The 20747-nt window shown below is 41.9% G+C and overlaps 1 protein-coding gene across 1 annotated transcript in view; it reads left to right on the forward strand.

Moving 5' to 3' along the window:
- The window catches only part of TRIM67 (tripartite motif containing 67), a gene marked incomplete at its 5' end in the record, with an annotated part of 30499 nt that extends 18039 nt beyond the window's left edge, over positions 1-12460 (forward strand). The window contains 5 exons of the mRNA XM_010185840.1: positions 2152-2297; positions 5278-5416; positions 6446-6749; positions 11614-11776; positions 12395-12460. Coding sequence (XP_010184142.1) covers positions 2152-2297; positions 5278-5416; positions 6446-6749; positions 11614-11776; positions 12395-12460 — 818 coding nt within the window. The remainder of the gene's footprint in view (positions 1-2151; positions 2298-5277; positions 5417-6445; positions 6750-11613; positions 11777-12394) is intronic.
- Between the last annotated feature and the right edge of the window lie 8287 nt (positions 12461-20747).

A 20747-nucleotide genomic window follows, 5' to 3' on the forward strand; every position in this document is an offset into this window, starting at 1 on the left:
AATTAAAATTACTCATAAAATACCCTCCCCCAAGAATTCTACCCTCTTTTTTAGCCTTGTGCATCACATGAAGAGTCCCTGAAATCCTCCTGTCAGTGTTCCTAGGAGATTTTTGCAGGGAGTTGGAGAGGTTAGCAGTTTATTCAGAGGTGAGGGGGTGTTGTCCATTTTGCACTTAATGAACTTCAGGAATTAGGTTTTCATCCAGTTTTGCCAGGGGGACTCTAAGAAGTGGGGAGGACCCAGGAAATGCCACCTGAGAGTGTTACCCAGTTTTCTAGAGTGGCAGGAGTGTGGATGACTGATACTGCCCTCTCTTCTCCCAGGCTCATCAGTCACTGGAAATACAGAGTAATGAATACAAACAAAGCCTCAAACTTAAAATGGTTCATTTAAATATTCCATTACCTCTGAATTCTTAGTTTTCAGGTTTTTGACTCTTGTAATGTCACATTTCTGTTACTTCTCCACATGCAGTGTCTCCCAGAGAAAAGTCTGAACTTCCTATGTGGAAAAAAACAAGCAGGTTTTTATTTATGACACCCTCTGAATCATCCTTAAATACCAAGGAATAGGAACAAGGTCTTTTTTTTTCTCTTTTCATAGAAAAACCTCCAAGAGCTAATTTATAAAGCTCTTTTGTTTTAGACCACAGTCATTCTTCTGGGCTACCAACCATCTGCATTCACTGCAGAGATGGATCATGCCAGTGGAAAGCCACGGTAGCTTCTGCACTGTTTATCACCAGCATGATGTTGACTTTCGTGTCACTTCTGAAGTGGGGGGTAAGCCATGGCCCCATCACACAGTAGCATCCACTTTCCCACAGGCTGCTTGGTATACAAAACCCAAACAGTCCTCTTTTATCCATAGAGGTAAAATAGGACGAAAGGAACAGCTCAAGGGCTTAGCTCTCGCGCAGACAGAGGGAGGAAAATAAAACTAGAGGCTCAAAGCAGAGTTGACAAAAGAAGAGCAAACTGACATTGTTGAGAGTTAAGTCAATGGATGCTCAGAGCACTCAGCTCCTTGTATGACACGTTCGAGCTCTGCAGAAATGGTCCTGAATGGTGAAATTCAGCCTTGGGCAGAAGACCAGGCAGGGTCTACGCATCACTTACATTTCATTTAACCTGTGTGATTTCAGCAGAGCGTGAGATACATGCCAGATCTCTCCTGAAGACTGAATTTTCACTTCACAATTTCCAGCAATGGGTGAATGGTGAGAGTTTAGTTGTGTTTAGCAGAGGAGGTGTGGTGGAGGCCTCTTTCCCACAGAGGCATGGCTGAATGTTTTCTTTTATTTTTATTTCTAAGATTGGCCAGCAGCCTCTTGGTGTTTCTCCCGAGCAAGTCACTAAAAAAGCATGTTGGTAGATAACTTTGCATCTGTAATTTCCAAGAGAGAGCCACAAGCAGTCTCCTGTCATGGAGAAGTTTCTTTTGCTACCCGAACCAAGGGATTTAGATAAAATTGGCAAATGGAGCAATTTTCTTCAACAGTTTCTTTTAGGTATGGCTGCCATAAAGATAACATTTCCAAGGTGGTTTTGATGAAAAACTGTGTGTGGGGGGTTAGAGTAGATTTAAAAAACCCAGAACTATTGTGAAGAATTGTTTTCCTGCTGTCAGTGTAGTTCAGGTTCTATCTTGTTGATGTGCTGGGAGGAGTGGCTGCTCTGCTGGTTAATAACCCAATTCTTCGTTAATGAGCTGGGCTTCCTGGCAGCACTGAGTCTCCCATGCCACTCCGTGGCCTGAGACACCCTCTATCACTGCTTCTCCCTCTCTCCTTTTGGGGACAGCAGGGACAAAGTGCTCTAACATGAGAAAAAACTCTTCCAGCCAGCGACCCTTGGGAAGAAAACCAGATGTGAGGTCCCCTGACTGTAGTTCTTATGAGGCACCAGAAGCATGCCCAAATATGTTTCTGTTTATCTATTTCAGCTAAATGATTTGTCTAACTGAGTAACAACATTTTATTATATCATTTTCACTACCTTGTGTTTCAAGGAAGGGTATGGACCCTCTTCCTAATGAATATTGAGTCCCCTGTGAGGGGAGGGAGGTGAGCGGTTGTCACGCTGCCCGCGGCACAGACTAATGGGGTAGGGCAGAGTTACACTAATCTGTACCCAGTTCCTGTTGCAGTGCCACCTGTTCCATTACTGCAGCTGGAGAAGTGTTGCACCAGAAACAACAGTGTGACATTGGCCTGGAGGATGCCACCTTTGAGCCACAACCCAGTGGAGGGTTATATCTTGGAACTTGATGATGGAGATGGTGGCCAATTCCGAGTGAGAATTTCATTCAGCATTTATTTGTGTTTCTTTGTACATGAGTTTCCTCAGGATATGGATTTGTGTCTGTCTGAGGGTGGGGAGAGGGGGTAGGGAAGATATGGGTTATCAAAATGTCCTTGCTTCCATCAAGCGGATGTAGAAAGCCCCAGGTGCAGATATTGCTTACTAGGATAGGGCTTACTAGCCCCAGCTTGGATAGGAAGTTTGGTTGAGGTTATTCCTGGGGCTCTGGCAAAGAGAGTCTTGCTGAGGTGAAACATGGACTTTCAAGTCACTACCGCATCTACTGTGTGGTCCCCCTGGAGCGTACCACAGCAAAACATCCCATACTGGACTACAGGGGCTGAAAATAGTTCATTCCAGCAACCTGAGATTGCTCTGAAGTCCACACTCTCCTCTGTCCATACAGATGTCTCTTTCAACAGCTGAGATTCTTGGTTCAGAAATGCAACACAATTTTTCCTGGTTTTCTGAGTAAAAATGGAATCTTGCATAAAAATCTTTAGAAAGATTTCTAAATCATTCCTCTGGGAGTGGATGAGACCAGCCTGGTGGAATCTTTCCCCAGGCATGCTGCAATGGGGTTGGTAAGCACAGGCAGTCATCCTGAGTGCTGTCCTTCCAGACCTTCAATGCCACAACTGTTGCCACAACTGCTTGCTCCTGCCTGCAGGTGCAGAGTACTTCTAGGCTTTCTTCCCCTCCCACCACATCCTGATAGACAGACTACAGAAATAATTCAGATTTCAGCCAGCCATATCCTGCTGGAAGCTGTGGCCCTTCCTCCTCAGGCAGGCTGCATGCTCCTCTTGCTCTAGGACCAGACTGGCCCAGCACATTGCCTAAGGGTTAGTGCTTTGAAAGCATCTGGAGATCACTGTGAAGTACAGCTGCTCTCTTCACACATGGGAAATTTTGCCAAAACCACGTGATGGCATTTCTCTGGGAGCTGCAAACCGGCTTCCCACTAGAAACCTAAATGTTTCTCAAGCTGAAAATGACCTGGCATGGGTACACCTAAGGAACTGCCTCCCTGTGCCAAACAGCTACACCCATAGTCAGCAAAGGTACCTGATGTGGACATCCCTCATTAGAAGAGACAGCAATACTGGCAGGACATTTTGAAGAGGGTGCTGTGTTTCTGGAAGGTCTCCTGAGTTTCTAGGTTCAAGTATCATTTCACATGGGTTTGAAGAGGCTGGTCCCCACTGCTGACAGTGTGAAGAAGTACCTTTGTGAATGGCTGATGGGAGCTGTCGATTAATATTAGTTAATATTAGTAGGTAAGTCTGTTATCAGTGCATGATGAATGAAGAGTTAGGAACAAGGTGTTGTGAATTTCAGTGTCTTGGGTAAACCTTTTCAAGTGCTATTCACATCTAAATAAATACTTATGAATAAACAAGATTTCAGGCTGGTGTCCAAGTCCATTTGTGTGGTGTGTTTTGTAACTGGCAAAGTTTTTAGGCTGCCAGCACCGCAATGTCAAGGTTTTGGATTGAAAAAGATACAAAACCATCTCAATCCTTAAAAATCTATGGTGACAGCTTTTCAGGGGAATGCTTTGCTTGCTGTGGTAGAAACACCCTCAGTTTTACCCACTGAAAGATAAACTGCAGGGTTCTCAGCAATGCCATTTCAATAAGATTTTGCTGACCCTTTTTGTGAAGAATTATATATCTGAAAGCAGTGACAATGACTGCACTTCACCAGTATTTAGTGGGTGAGTTTAAAGAGTAGTTTTTGTTTCCCATCATAGCAGAGAGCATCAGTCTGAATAAACACAAGCAGTGAACAGTGGTAAAAATACCAAATGGATTAGAAAATATAAGAGTTGTCCTACAAATGGAACTTTTTGCACTGACAGTGTATGTTATAACATGGAGATAACTTAAAACTCTTCTTCCTCTCCATGAAAGATCATCAAACTCAGAACCCAAGAGATTTTGTTACTTGTAGCAGCCGCCATGGTAGCAAAGTGGACAAACACACAGCCTGCTGTAAACAAGTAATCTTTTTCTTATTCATCACATACTTAATTCACTTTAGGCTCATATTCGCTTTAGGTTCATATCAAAGAGCCTTAATCAAGAGGACTACTCTAAGGCATATATTTAAGTGTCTTAACTGAGCTGGGGCCTGAGTGGTCTGCTTAGTCACAGCCAAAGCTGTGACTGTCGCAGCTCTTTAGGGTCTTTGCTACCATAAATCTGAGAATTTCACAGAATCTGAGAGGTCAGAGGAGGAAAGGAATTGTGGCTTTCAACCCGCTGCCAAGACGGGATTTTTTCCTTTTCTGTCATTTTCTGTTGCTTTGTTAGGTTTTCCAACAAACATGAGGTTTCTTTCAGTTCATCACAACCTGTATAAGCTGAGTGATCCTCTTCATTAGACTGCCTAGAGGTTCTTCTTCCTGAAATATTTCACATTACATGAGTGCTTGCTGTTTGATAAATTTTTGCAGGCGTTCATGATGTCTCTGTTGTCTAGTTGCTGTTTCATCATGTGATCCTGACCTTTAGGAGATCAGTTTCTTCTGGGTCTGTGTTTGCAGGTTTCAAACAGAATAAAACTGTCCTTATTGCTTTTTTTTTATTCTTCCACACCGCTCTACAGTCCTACATAAATATAAGAATGACCACGGTGGGTCAGACATGGGGACTACTATCCAAAATAGTGTTCTGTAGTAGATGTTTAGGAAAAGAGGAAAAAAATTAAGATCTTTCTGTGTTGCCTTTTAGTGCTGTACCCTTCCACTTTGTCTTCACCTTATTGTCTCCCCTGCTAACCATCCTTGATGTCTCCACTGCTGTGGCTGTCAGTGTTATAACAGCATAACTTCTATATAATGGAAAACGATGAGTAGCTCTTCACTTGTGGCTTATATTTAGAAGTCTTAACATGTGATCACAAGGCATAGAAACAAACTGTGTGCCTCTTTCTCTCTCCTTTTTTTTTTTTTTGGAATGTTTAGGAAGTGTATGTTGGCAAGGAGACTCTCTGTACCATCGATGGCCTTCATTTCAACAGTACCTATAATGCAAGAGTCAAAGCTTTCAACTCGTCGGGAGTTGGTCCTTACAGCAAGACAGTTATTTTACAGACATCAGATGGTGAGTTGGGCTTTTCCCAGTTTCTAAGTGAAAAGCTGGAGATCTTAGTGGCGGGACACCTGCATCTCTTTATCTTTGGCACTTACTGGCATGGAGATTTTGGATCATCTGAGCAGAGAGGCCAGGAACTGAGCATGCACAGGGACTGAGCTCTCCTCCTAGCACTTTTGAGGCTTTTCCATTATCAATAAACCTTCAGTTTTCAAGCATGCGATTTTATTTGGCTGTAGAAGTCTGGGGTCTAACTAAGATACTTATTTGCTTTAGCATACAGAAGCAGTTATGCAACACATAGGATATTTTTGTGCCACTCTGTCTCCACTTCTCCATATAACTTTGGAATTTGCCTTTTTCTTCACTACTGCTTCAATTTCACAGCAAGATTTGATAATAGAGAGATGGGAATTCATGCTTGTTCCTCTGTAATTATACTTGACATCCATACTGCCATTACAAGAAGTTCATTTTCATTAATGATATTATAACGAATCGAGAACTGCATGCTATTATTACTTCCACTTTTATGCTGCGTTGCCAAAATAGGCCGGTATAAAATATTTATACTTGAGCTTTTCCTGTTTTTTTTTTCCTTTTTTGTACCCCTAGTGATAAACTAGTGAAGTCAGTCCTAACCAGCACAGACACAGTGGAACTCAACGTTCATTAAAGGCGATCCTGAACAAATTCACCTATGTGAGCAGTTTCCATGTCATGGAGAAGCATTTGTCTCCTCAATAACTTTCTTGTTACTGTGTGAGAACAGAAAGTCATTGACCTTAGCAGCTTGCATTCAGAGAAACAGGCGCAGATAATATAAGGCACTTCTGAGATGCAAAACAGCAGGGTACCGGTGCAAAGCAACCTTGTGTAGCTGCCTACAGTAATAAGGAAAGGTTGTTTTTATTACCTGAATATGCAGTGGGGTCTGTAGGAAGGCAGAATCTCATTCTGCTGGTTGAAGTAAAGCAGACAACACTTGAGCACAGCTCACTCTGCCATAATCCTGCCTTTCCTTTCCACCTTCCACAGTGGCGTGGTTCACCTTCGATCCCTCCTCCGCTCACAGAGACATAGTGCTGTCGAATGACAACCAGACTGCCACCTGCAACAGCTATGATGACCGGGTTGTTCTTGGCACAGCAGCCTTCTCCAAGGGCGTGCATTACTGGGAGCTGCATGTGGACCGGTATGACAACCATCCGGATCCAGCCTTTGGCATTGCTAGGATTAATGTTGTCAAGGACATGATGCTAGGCAAGGACGACAAGGCGTGGGCCATGTATGTTGACAACAACCGCAGCTGGTTCATGCATTGCAATTCTCACACCAATCGGTAAGCGCCTCCTGCATGCTTTTCTCATTGCTGATTGCTTTTTCTGCTTTGCATCAGAGGAATGGGTCTCAGCAAGTCATCTAGTCCATCTCCCCGCTACATGTAGTTATTTTATTCCTTCTTAAAAGTCACTAATGACAGCAATTGCACCTCAGCAATCTGTGCTGCTGTTTGTTATCCTCACTGTTAGCAGTTTTTTCCTGAGATCTAGCCTAAATCCTCGCTGCTACAATTTAAGCCTGTTATTGCATGTCCCACCTGTCAGCAGACAGGAGCACAGAGCACTGGAATGCAGCACTGGAAGAACTCAAGGAGAAAGGTTGTTGATTCTCTTCCTTAGGAGTACTGTTGGCTGCAGGGTTGCACAATAATTAGGTAAAGCTGTTCAAAATGCAGGTATTCCAATTGCTTGGATTTTTTGTTTGAAGCATAGTTTGATTTTGCAGTTCATTACAGATAGGTGGAAGAACCTTGTAGCTGGATGCAAAGCTATCTGAAATCAATTGGAATGCTTTCATTAGTTTCAGTGATGTCCTAAGTCAATATAGAGTAAACTAGCATCAGTATGATAAATATATCAAAATGTTCTCTGTCCCTTTAATATCTTGATTCGATTTAGGGCGGAAGTAATGTTAAGCTGTATTAATTTTAATGCTCTGTGAAACGGCTTATGTTTTCTGGAAAAAAGCTGGCAACGATTCTGTGTGCTACTGTCCCAGAAACCTATTTTATGGATTTGGTCCTCAGCATGCTCCTCCCGGCAAGCAACAGACAAGGAAAGCTAAACCTTTTCTTCTGGGAAGCACAATGGAGAACACTTTGGTTTTCCAATCATTCTGCTTAAGCAGAAGAACAAGTTTGATGATAGTTTCCCAGTTTTTACTAGATAAAACACAAAGGCTTTGCAGGCATTTCCAAAGCATGGATAGACCCATGGAGTAGCCGTTCAAGTGAAGTACACTTGGGAAGGGCATGTAGTCTTATGAAATCACATGCGCTTCAATGAAATTAGGTCTAGGCGTTATATTTTTAACCATGACAGTCAAGTAGGTCAGTTTTTTAATTCATTAGCTGTAACAGTCTTTTGGAAACAGTTATTGCTGCCTAGTTGTTTTTCCCCACTGGACACAGGGGCATGATAGCACAGTGTCACAGCCCAAAGGAAATTTATTGTCAGCTTTTAACCTCTCAGACATTATTGTGATGGAGGCTATGTCTTTGTAATCATTTCATCCTTCCTAATCTTTGTGAGGAGAAATTAGGGCAATAGATAAATGACTAGCTTCAAGGATAAGCTGAAGTGGAGCTTGAAGGACCTATTAATGGGACCTGTCACATTTAGAATACTTTCCTGTTTTTTTCACTCACAGCATGCAAAATTGGACCTGTCTGCATCCTTAAAAACTAGCATGACTTCTGTAGTGCTGGAAATAAAGGCATGAACAGAAGACTCTTATGCTATCTAAAACAGAGGGGACTTTTGAGAAAAGATTGAATGAACATTGGTGAAGAAAACACTTTAGGGCAGTGATATAGCTTTGTGAGGTAGCTTTCAGCCTTGTTGTTCCTGGAAATAATCAGTTCACACCACAGATGTTGTGTGCCCATTGCTAAGAGGTACTGACATTGCAATAGATCCAGTCCTTGGCAAAGTTCCCAACAGCAGGAGTATCTGGTGCTATAGGTGATTCTCTAGCCACTACATGGTTATGTAAAGAAAGAGATGGAAATCTCACTGAAACGTTTAATACTGAAAGACAATGTGAAGTCAAAATCTGGAGAATTTGGAGTGTATTCTTAAAGCTCCTGTGATCAGGAGGGTCTCTTCAATGGCTTCAAGAAATCTCAAGACCAGGTTTTCATCACACAAACATGTTATAATCAACTGAAAAATACTGTCCTTGTCAATAGACATTGTAAAGTTCTTATAGTTACTGTAAGGCTCATGATTAAAATACTGTTAATGGAGAGTTAAACTATTTTTTTCAGTTTATTACAGTGTTCATAAATTGTTAAGCTTTATTTTTCAATAACAGTTAAACTTATTGCTATTATTAATTCCTCAAGCAAATCCATGCAGTCCTACTCTGCACATTGTCCAAGCTGCTGTTGAAAACTTCTTAGAATAACAGCCTCCACTGCCACAGGCAAGAGCATTTTTCATGGTAGCCAAATTCCCCTATCTGTACTCCAAACTTGCAGGCTTTCACACAGCAGTTCCACACTCAGGACCTACCATTGTGCCCAGAAATAGAAAAGGGTCAGACTGTGAGAAAAGAGGTGTAAGGATTGGTATTTACTTGAAATAACAAAAGGAGTGGTGCATATCTTCAAAAATGGATTATCATTTAATTGATGTGGAGAATATATATTGAAGAAGTGTTGTAAAAAACCAGTTGTGTTTTCCTTTTACATGGCCTGTAGATTATTAGGGGCCTATGGTATAACTGTCATTAAGTAGTTTAGAAAGTGCATTATGGTAAAGCAACAGCTGTTTTATGTGCTGCCACAAAAGCCTAGTAGGAGAGAGTAACATCAGTTTGAGTCTCCTGAGCTAGCTGTTTTTTTCTTTTTAATTGCAACTCAGGCTTTTATTAGAAAAAGTATCTTGTAACATTGACTAAATGATGTACAGAAGAGTGAGGAAGTACCTTGCATAAGTTTGCTTATGAAACTTTGGCTCTCCCACCTCTCTTCCTAAAAGAAGTGACCATGACAGTAGTCCAAAAAGCACTGGATTCAGCTCCCAAGGAAATCATGGGATGCTCAGGAAGAGCCTCAGAAAAAGTCCAGCCTCCCTGGTAGTACCACGACCAAGTGTCCCCTGCTTGTCTTTGCCTTGGCTTCATCCTGCCAGAGCTGGTTGCTCACTGTGGGGAGGTGGCAGCTGAGGAATGGGGCAATCTACCTGCTCAAGTCCTGCAAGACTTCGTGGCAGCAAGGAAGTGAGAGGGTCCTCATCCCTCAGCTGGGTCCTGCACTTGCCTGGCCTGGCTTCTGCAAGCAGCATCTATCTCCTCTTCAGCTGGGCTGTCCCCGGGGGCTGCAGAGGAGTCACTCAATGTCACTGTGGAGCACACAGCTAATTAGCCCACAAGAAGCAAATTAGCTTATCACATAGGAAAGAGCAGAATAATCTCAATTAGGCAAAGTTGCTGTTTCTGTTTCCCTAAGAGAATCAATGTCATTTAAAAGGATGTCATAAAATCTATTTTAAAAGACTGCAGGATATAAAACATGGTGCCCTACAATCAAAGCTGTTTTTAAACGGGGGGGGGGGAAATAATGTAATCTATTTGTAAGGAGCTCTACATCATAGTACTGGTGCTTCTCACAATCTCATAATGAGTTTTGTGATTGAGTGCTTTCAGTAAAAACAGTCTAGATACTGAGATACTGAGGACTGGTAAGCATCTTAATTTTTGTTGGAAAACAATTTACTTTATGGCTTTGGAGAACAGCTCAAAGAGAAACCTAATAATGTCTATAGGACCAGAAAGCAAATAAAAGGAACCTGAGAACAGTAAAGGTTGAAATCTAACACATCTGAAAGACTGATTTATGATTCTCTGTTGTACTGTTATTGTTTGTAGAGCTTTAAATGGAGAAGTCAGTATAGTCTTCTATACTATTATGCCACAGATAAAACTCCCATTGCCTTCAGAGGAAATGCCATGTGTCACATTTAGTCTAAAGGAAAACAGTCCGTGACACCTAGTGGACAAGATGAAAATTTCTTACCCTGCACTATAGTCTTCCTAACCATATTTTGGTCTCCCCTCCTTTTTTCATGTTTTGCCTACCTATTATGATAAATTTTATGTTACAATTGCATTAATCCCGTGAATGTTGTGTGCTTGAGGGGAGTACGTGGGACAAAAGACAGCTGCTTCCTTTCCTGCTGCAAATTATTTGAAATCTGATTTACCCTGAACAAATTGTGTCAGACTGTAAATCCATCGCAGAGCCCCCATGATATTAGTAGAGTAGCAGTGCCTGTGGCCAATCTGCATATCTAGTAGTTTTTTGGCTCGGTGCTCTTTAAAGTAGTGCTGGGTTTGACTGACCCTCAAATCAAAGTGCATTAATGTCAAATCGCTCAAGCATTTAATGACTGGCTCAATCTGGCCTGGCAAGCTCTGATACTGTGGTAGCTCTCAGCAGCTGCTCCTGACACAACCAATTATCACTGGTATTAGTAACTGTGCCAGCACACTTGAAACAGCTCCCAGTGCTATAGCTGAGCACCTTGTCAGACAGGGAGCTGCGCTTATCCCTAACCAGGCACACCTTCCCTTCCTCTCCAAAACTGCTGTTGTAGCCATCCTGGCTCCCTGGTCTCTGGAGAGCTAGATCCCCTTAGGGCAAGCCAAGGTGAGTACTCGAACTGGAAGTCTGAGTCTTACGCTGTTAGCAGGCATAATGATTAGAAATGAATGCCTAGGAAACAAGCTTTCTGCTTTTTCATTCCCTGCTGTGCATCACTCCACTATGGCAGGGATGTTCAGAGGAGCCATATCTCCAGGACCCTGGTCCTGCATGCTCAGTACTGACCTGAATTGCTCACCTCCCTGTCTCTCATCAGCCAAGGGATCCTGTTAGCTTTGGACCCCATTTTCAGCTCTTAGATTGCAATTGGAGAAGACATGGACCTAACTTCTCTTTAGGATTCCACCGTTAAGCTGCTATGAATGTGGTACATGTGCTTCAGAAAAAAGTGTGGAACAGTCATTGCCAAATGCTATGGGGATGATCACTTCACTATGCTGCTCCACTCTCCTGTCACTTAGATTGCCTTGTCGTAGAGAGAGGAGCAGTGGTACTGCCTTTGCCAAACCAACAATGTGGTCTCTTTGTACCTTAGGACTGAAGGAGGAGTTTCTAAAGGTGCCATCGTTGGTGTTCTCCTGGATCTGAACAAGCACAACCTGACCTTTTACATAAACGGGCAGCAGCAAGGGCCTCCAGCATTTGAAAACGTTGAGGGTGTCTTCATGCCTGCATTAAGCCTCAATCGAAATGTCCAGGTAGGTCTTCTGCATTTCAGTCCCACTTACCCTTTTCATCTAAAGGAGAATGTATGCTACCAGCCATTGCTGCTGGGGCTGATAGTGTCATCTGTAGGTAGTCAGTATGGATAGGGGCTCTTTCCTTCTCAGACTGATACCTAGGCTACTAACACTTTTTGGAAAACTGCATTTGACCTTCTGCCTTGCCTCACAGATGTGAGGACTAGTGCTGTAAATGCAAGTAAAACTACCTGCACACACTTACTCCTGCCCTTATTTTGCTGCCATGCTCCACTTGGTGCTAAGGCTTCCTCTGCCAGTTTGACTAAAAACAGTGAGTATCCTAATTCCTCCTAGGTCTTATATTTGGAGATTATTAACATTGGCAAGAGACAGAAATGTGAGCGGCACAGTGGTAAGGAGAGCAAAGACAATGTAGGTCAAAGAATTAGTGCAACAAAGAAGACCCAGTCAGCCCTGCTCATTCTGAATTTTGGAAATTGTTCTCTGTTCTCAAGAGGATCTCCTGGACATGAAGTCTCACAGCCTGTCATTTACTTGCTCTTGGCCTTCATGAATCCTTTCTGCTGAGGATGTCCCAGTTCTGAATCTATGTGTTATTTCTTCTTTGTGCAGGTGACACTGCACACGGGACTGGAGGTGCCACAATGTGTAAAACAGCCCAAGTTACCCAACAACTAATGAAGACCCTGCCTGACCCTGTTCTGGATTCTGTAAGCTTTCTCAGTGTGATTTGGCACTTTTCACTAAGTCAGTAAAAAAGCATTCTCTTCCCTGACTTAAAGCCTTGTACAGCATGTTGCTCACCGAGTGATCCGCTGGTTACAGCTAGCCCACTCTGTTTTTAGTTTAACAGCCATAGCAAGCATACCCACTGAACTGGGACTCAGTTGCAGATGGGTACCTGAGCATAACTACACTGCATTGCATATGTTTGTACACACATGTGCACACACACACACATACACATGTTTGTAAAGCAAAAGGTTAAATGAGTGTATTTTCTCTCTCATGGCTGGATTTGTACTTAATATTAGGGATGCCGGAAAAAATGGGTAAGACTAAGACTGAGGCACAATGGCTGTTGGAGCAATTTACCAGTAGGTGAACTGGATTCACTTGCCACCTGAAGTCCTTAAATCAAGAAAGCATATGTTTTGACAGCTGAACTGGAGACTATGTGCTCAAGAATTCTTGGTTGTCCATTATGTTCAGGGGCTCAAATGGCCATTAATTATTCCTTCTGGCTCTAGACTGCAGTAAGCTGTGGGATAACGTTCCCCTAGAATTCAGTGGCAGAACTTACCTCGTTTTCGTCAATGAGAATAAGATTCGTTTCTAAACACTGGCATGTAATAGTTGCACTCATTTTAGCTAACATCATAAAACATGCAGAATTCAGATACAAAAGTAAAGAGAAATAATCTTTGATACATTTTAGTGTTTGTTACTTAGATGTGATTGTGAAGACGATCACATTCAGAAGTAGTAGTTATCAGCACAATTCTTAAAAAATGGTGCAGGGGAGATCCATTTGAATTGAATTGATAAGAGATTTATATAAATACAGCACGTGCAAAGTATCCCAGGTAGGGAAACGCTGCTTTCCAGCCCTGATCCTGATAAGCCCTGGGCAGCTGTAGTTCCAATGTAGCTTTGAGATCAGAAGCCTTAATTTTCTATTCGATTAGTGTGAGCTAATTAATGTCTTGATCCTAACACGAGAGAGATTGATAGCATTAATGTGAAATCCATCCTTAAGAATTTTTCTGGATTTGGATATAAATCTCTTGCAAGACTTGCCTGTGTCTGGCATCTCCCATGAAAACAAGCAGCTGTTCCAGGTGCTGCCCGTGACAGCTGGAGTCTGACTGACAGGGAACTTTTCCCACAGCTGTGGCACTGTCACCTGTGTGCTGTTGTCAGAAAACACATTGATCTGTGTGTGTGTGTGCTGCTTTTCCTCTGAACCGAGTTCACATATGCGCGTGTGTGTGTGTATATAGCAGCAATGCGTAAGGACAAGATGCAGCAGACCGTGTGAGCCCGTGACATCTCGGACTCTGTCACTCTAATCCTATTTAAGTGGTGCTATCAAACAAGCAAAACATAAACTCTTACATCCCATCCATGCACTATTTCCTTTTTTCCAATCCTGCTGCTTATAAAAATTTTCCTTTCCAAGCATACGTATAAGCACACACATATTGTTATCAGACATGTAATTTTTCAAACTGAAAACAAAGGTTCTAACCAAAATCCAGCTTGCTGCCTTGCGTTAAACCACAGCCGCAGGACAAACAGCTCAGGCCTGCCTTCAGACAGCTGCTAGCCCCCAAGCATCCTGCTGTGGGTCCATCTCTGCTCTCTGGCAGGAGCCCATCACTTGGGTAGAGCTGAGTGATGGCAAGGCTTCCCTTTGAGCAGAGAGGCCAGGATCCTCCCTGGGGGTTGTCCCACGTTGCAGCCATTGTGGGAAGTGGGTGGCAACCCAGAATGAAACGGTTCTGGGCTATGGCACAAACAAAACACATTCTGCCGTCATGCTGCCTGTAACCAGCCAAGCATCCTGCCGTCCACCTCTCCTGCAGAACAGCAGTGCACCTTCAGCAATGTCAAGACTGAAACAGGAAATAAAACCAACAATGGGGAAAAATAACATAAGCTTTTAAGTGGGAAAGCAACGGTACTCTCTTCAAAGTCTGAAATAGATTGTATTAGTAAACTTGTAGACATTGGAATAACTGTGCTATGCTCATCTTAGTTTCTTAAAGGATAGCAGAGACCAACTGTGTTATAATTTTCAGTTTTGTTTAATACCATATGAACTCGTGCAGGATTTTCTAATTAGCGGGTCTGTTTTAACCTACCTCAGCTAGAATGCTACCAGACCCCGAATTTCCTCTTCAGTGTGCTCTTCCATGAATCCAACAGCTGTAATCATAGCCTTGGTTTTGAGTATTGCCAGTCAGAGCAGTGTATGGGAATACTGTACATAAGTTGCACATAGTTTTTTATATTGGGAAACATCTCGTGATAATTTTAATACAGAAGGCACTCCACTTTCACTTGTATTAAAAACAAAAGAACGTTGTTTGTTTAGGGGGTAAACCTTTGTCTTTACTCCCAACTTCTGTGAAGGAAACTCAAATGAATTGACATCTTTCCAATCTTCAACCATTGCCAGATGTTTAAAATTAATTCTGAATGGGTTTTAGAAGTGTCTGCAGTACTTGGTTTTGGTTTTCATAGTTGCTTTGGTATCAGTTCCTGGTGTGTTATACCTTGGGGAGAACACAGTGAGTGATACAGGTTACTAATTTCTAATGGAAATATGGACAGTAGGTAGGGACAAGCTTTAGAGCTGTAGAGAAGCTCATTTGTTGATCTTTACACATTCTAACATTCATAAAAGTAGGGTACTGACTAGCTGCCATTACAGTCTCCTTTTAACCTAGTAGAAATGCAAATAAAATAAAAAGAATACAGTTAGAAGTAGGTAACCTGCATTAGTAAGATTAATTTAGCCTAGGTCAAAAACTAAACAAATGGTTGTATGTGTTGGTTGTGTACACATTCAGGGACTTGGGTTTGGCAGAGCCCATAGCAATAAACCAATTACCCCAGTAGAGTGTAGTCTCATGACTTCAGCTGGATACATTTTGGTAGTTTGATTAACAGAAATAATGCTTAAGTAGCTAGAATTACACTAGAAAACTAATTACTCCACATGTGAATATTTATGCAGAGCGGCCAGATTGCAGTGGCCATTTGAATATAAGCAGAGCAGAATTTTCCCTTGGCAGAACAGCATTGGGTGGGGAGAAGTGGGGCACTTCCACCTCTCTGCTCAGGCTGGAGGTAGTATACTTTTCTGCAGGTAACTCCCCTGAGGTCTGTCTTGGTATAAAACCAGCAGTTCTCGTGTTCTTCATCTAGAGCATCTCTTATGCCAGTTTTTGTTTCCTCCAAATCCCTTCTTTAGGAGGGAGTCAGCGTTTAGTACTATGGTCCTTGCAGAAACTGTGTTGCTGACAGTCCAGGAAGAACCCAAGGGGACCACTTTGGATGCTCTCGCTGCCTTTTGATTCCTTGGGGTATTTGTGCGGCTCTCTGGGACTCCAAACTCCTCTGGACCCCAGACCCACACAGAGCTGCCTTTCATGGGACTCTGCTGCTCTCTGAGGACAGGCTGCTCCTCATAAGCAGGAGAGCAGAGCCTTTTTGCACTGGGATGAATCCCATCCACTGTCGTACAGAGCCCACACAAGGTAGCTGTAAATTGACTTAGGGTTTAAAAAAACCCAAAACCACACACAAGCCAGCCCTCCTTCAATAAACATAGCAAAGCTTGACTTCCGCATGCACCAATTTGGAACCTCTGCACAGCTGCTAAAGAAATACAGCTGGCAAACTTTCTGTCCTGCAGAGCAACAAGGTACTCTCAGTTTTCATCTACCCCTGTGAACCCCAACCTCAGTCTTTGTGAACCTTCTTCCTGACTCCTCTGCAGATTTCCCCACTAAGTTTAGTGGGAACAAACAGAAGAAGTGTGCCACCAGGAGCTTCCCAAGGCGTGCAGTGCTACACTATTCCCACTCCCTTCTTTTCCCTCATCGACTCAAAAAGAGCTCACAAGAAAATCTCTTACTAAGATATAATGTCAATATGAGCACAGGCCTAGCTGACAATCCCTTACTACTTTGCTGTGGAAAGGTATATGCTACAAAAGAAATGTCAGTGAGAACTGTAGCATACTGCGATGTATTGTGAATTTGGAAAGCAATTTGGCTTCTAAAAACATAGAAAAAAGGCAAACAGCATTGTCACCTCCTATATTTGCCTATTCAGAGAAGATACATAAAGGAAAATATATTGGACTGATCAAAATAAAGAAAATTTTAAAAGCATGAGCTTACTTATATCAGAGTTTAAGAGGAAAAGTATTAAATGTAATTTATTATATGCATAACGTTCCATCATGTTGTAAATAATGCCATGATAGTGTATTACTGTAGTTTGTTCTTGGCTGGTGATAGAGTTCTGTCATAGTGCTGTGTAAGCTTTTATTTTTTTCCCAAAGTGTAGTTAGTGAAGATGGCAGAGAGCACCCAGTTTCTGAGTTGTTCTAAAACAAGAAGAAATGTGAGAGGCAGCTTTTTAAAATTTTCTTTCTTACATAATACTACTTCTTAAACAAGGTAAGAGAGAGATGAGATCAAGGCTAAGCTGCCATTACCACTGTATGAAAAATACTGTGTTTGCCACTGCCAACAAAAGGTGGTGCATTTTTGGACCACAATTCAGATTACCCGTTCTTGTGAGAAGGGATGCAAAGTACCAGCATCCTGGTAACTGCAGTTTTCTGGTGCCACCTAGTAGATCCTTTGCTCACAAACAAAAAGATGAGGAAAAGGAGTTGTTAGACCCAATCTCAGGCCTTACCAGCCTTACAGCTTTCTGCTTAAATAGCAAAGTCAAGACTTATACTTCAAACCAGGCAAGATAATATGAAAACCAGAAGCATCTTGGCTAGATCAGCTTTGGAAGGGAGATTACAGTTTCAAGTCCTTCAGCAGGTTATGGTAACAAATCAACCACATTGCCAATGTAAAAGGCACTTATCACTGAAAATTACCAAATGAAGATGGAGAGTCTTTTTTATTATTATGATTTTATTTTTTTATTTCCTTTTTTTTTAAAAAAAAAAAAAAGAAAGTGAGCTGCTTCTAGTTTTTATTGACAACGTTTCTGGCAATTCCTCTGCCCAGCACTACTGAGCGCTGCACACACACAACTGTCTGGAGCAGCAGCCTGAAGCACAAATCCATCATAAATAAGACGCACTTGGTCTTCTTGCGCGCAGAAGCCCATATGCAAGCCACAGAGACGAGATGTGTGGGGTTCCTGCACCTTTGCACAATACAGGAGATAGACGTGTGTTTTACTGACAGCATTTTCCCCTTCTGTTAAGCAACCTTTTTGTTACATTGGTTATTGGAAACAGATCCGAGCAGAATTATTTACAAAATTATTTTTGATGCTAATTGGAGGATTTCTAACATTTTGTTGTGAAGCACTAGATACAAATATTCCTGGATCCCAATTGCAGTCCTTCATCCTCCGTCTCTCTTAAATGTTGTCAATAAAAACACTAACCTTTCTAGGTAGCATGGTGAGAAGACATTATGTGATGAATATTAAAAATAAATGCATGAGGTAAACCTGCTGTTATTTCTGATTGTTATATGAAGCATGAATAACACTAATTTAAATGTTGGCAACCAAAAAAGTGCAAAGGAATTAGATAACAGTGTTCACTTCTGGTTAAATGAAAGACGAGAAGTTGTTTCGGTGTTTTCTTCTTAATCACAACATTTTTTTTTCTTTATCATCATTTCCCATAGCTTATATGAATTTGGAGCTGGTGAAATATACATCTTTGCTGTATGTGTCTGTCACCAGATCAAGAGGAAAATACAAACTTTTTATAATTTTGTACCTGTACCAAACGTTTGTATTTTTTGAATTGGAAACAAACTGCTTTTTGTCTTTTGGTCCGACTAAAATTTTGTGGATTATTATTATTATTATTATTACTACCCTTTTGGAAAACTTGACATATGAGTTTATGCTGTTTTACAGTTTCTAAATAAATTCTTAAAACATTGCCAACAAATTCAGCATCAGTACCTTATTTATTATTAAAAATTATTATAAAAAATATGATGTCATAATGTAGATGAGGCATTTGCACAGAATGCATGCCTGATTCTAACTGTTGATACTTGCTTTGTTACTGCAGCCAAGAATAATCTGGTGGGTGGAGAAAGCCAAGATTCCTCCCTCAGAGCATGCATCTTTGCCTCAGCTTCAGACGTATCCTAGATTCAGTGGCATGAAACACCTCTCTTACTCAGTACCACTCTGTTAGCTCTGGCTTATGTTAGTTATAGAGTACCTGGGGATGTGTTATTTAGCCCCAGCCCATCTTAGACACTTTGGGCAATTTCCCAATCTCCAGAAGGTTTTGACACTGGAGTAAGCAGGACCTGGAAATAACTGTGACACCAGTAGGATCCCACTGGGCAAGCCTTAAGGTAAATGTTAAAGTCAGACTGGGCAGGCAGAAAGCTTGTCTGGGCAGGAAAGACAAAACTTTGTGAGATGGTTTAAAATGACGTATCATCTTGGAGTTGCACATCTCCATCAAGCAGATGTCTTCTGAAAGACCAAGCAATGGTACAGAGACAGCACACTCAGCCTCTGTGAAAAGGCACTCACTGAAGCTATGCGACCTTCCTAAATGTTTGTTAATAAGGCAGAATAAAGCATGCTGACACACTAACAGCAGTTCTGGGGCAAGAAACAGAAACCTGGCCAAAACAGTCAGGAGTAAGTACAGACAAGAGTCTGGAGACACCATTTCTAAATTTTTTTTTCTTCCCCTGCAGTAGACAACAACTTGGCATCATCTCCTTTGCAAAGGGTTTGACTGGGAAGGATAATCACAATGGTATTAGCATACAGAGAAATGGGAATAAATCTATCACAGGAAAAGGCATGCAAAAGAGCACAGATAAGGAGAAATCTTTGCATTCATCCTTTATCGCTGATTCCTCTATTCGACTGCAAGTAGAAGGCAATATAAGATGGTCCCTGCTGTCCCTTGCTCATAATCAATCAGTTATGCAGTCAACACTGGCTTTTGTGTATCAGCTTATGCTCAAAAAGCAACACAGCTTGCTGCCTGAACATACACTCGCATTGTCTGTTAATTAATAATACACACAAGTCCAGAGAAACACTAGTGCATAACAGGTCCTCAACATTTTTTTTTGCCAGATATTGGTTGTTACCACCTTTGTTAATGCATCTAAGTACCAATATAGGACTGAAGGTGCAACGTTTACCCGAGAACAGCATCCTACAAGGATGTAGCATGGCCAGCTCAAATCACCTGGGGGATTTGATATAAAAAAGCAACCTATTACCACGTAACAGAAACCTCTCATAATGCATACACACTAATATTAAGCAAGTGAGAAAATGCAAAATTTTTCATAAGCTTTTATTTTAGTTTTCCCCCCAAGCTTTCATGTTCCACTGTTAGCTTGGCAGTCTAGTTTTCAAATTTTTGTCTTAAGAACTGAATTTTTATCAACTCTTCTTTAACAGAGCTTACAAGCTTGAGACCAGGACTGCAAAAATTAGACACTCCACTCTGACCAAGTTTTACTCCTAAACAGCTTTTGGGAGCTGAGGAGGTAGAAAGTGACGCCTTTAAATCACCAAAGCTGATTGAGGACATGAACTCTCACAACACATTATACCCAAAGCCAGCTGAACAAAATTTTATGTAGAGGTAAGCACTGAAAAACCAAGCTGAAGGATTAACCAGGAATTAAAAAATACCGGTTATCCCACAACATCCAAAGTCCATCTGTTGCCTCAACAAGTCTTGATGTTCTGTACTCAGTCCTGCTTACTGATTACACCTTAATATGCAAACATGACTTGACATTTCTCTGCCTATAACCAGATAGGATTATTAATTCCAGTTTGAATCTGTGACCAATACTGAATAAGAAGAAACTGAATTACGCAATTACAAAATGTGGTAACAGTATTTAGCAACCCAACTTTGCACACCCTTCCTCTTCCCACACAGCTCCAGAAACACTCCCTTCCACTTCTTACCAGGCTCCCATTCCCTCAGGGCCCTCTCCCTCCCCTCAATCCTCTCTGAGCTGACAGGGCACTTCTCCACGGCCTGAGAGTAAGTGGAAGGGGGAAAGAGCATGCGCGAACGCATCCCTTTCTGTGGTGTGACTTACCCTACCCCTGAAAACTTTCTTATCCTAAGGAGGGGGCAGCCTCGGGCACTGCTGTCTGGGGACAGGACTATGCTGCTGCTCTTGTGCTAGCTGCAAGCTGACTGGGACCTCATTGCTTGCTCGGGGTTAGA

Source organism: Mesitornis unicolor, unplaced genomic scaffold (assembly GCF_000695765.1).
Source record: "Mesitornis unicolor isolate BGI_N332 unplaced genomic scaffold, ASM69576v1 scaffold6036, whole genome shotgun sequence".
Taxonomy (NCBI): domain Eukaryota; kingdom Metazoa; phylum Chordata; class Aves; order Mesitornithiformes; family Mesitornithidae; genus Mesitornis; species Mesitornis unicolor.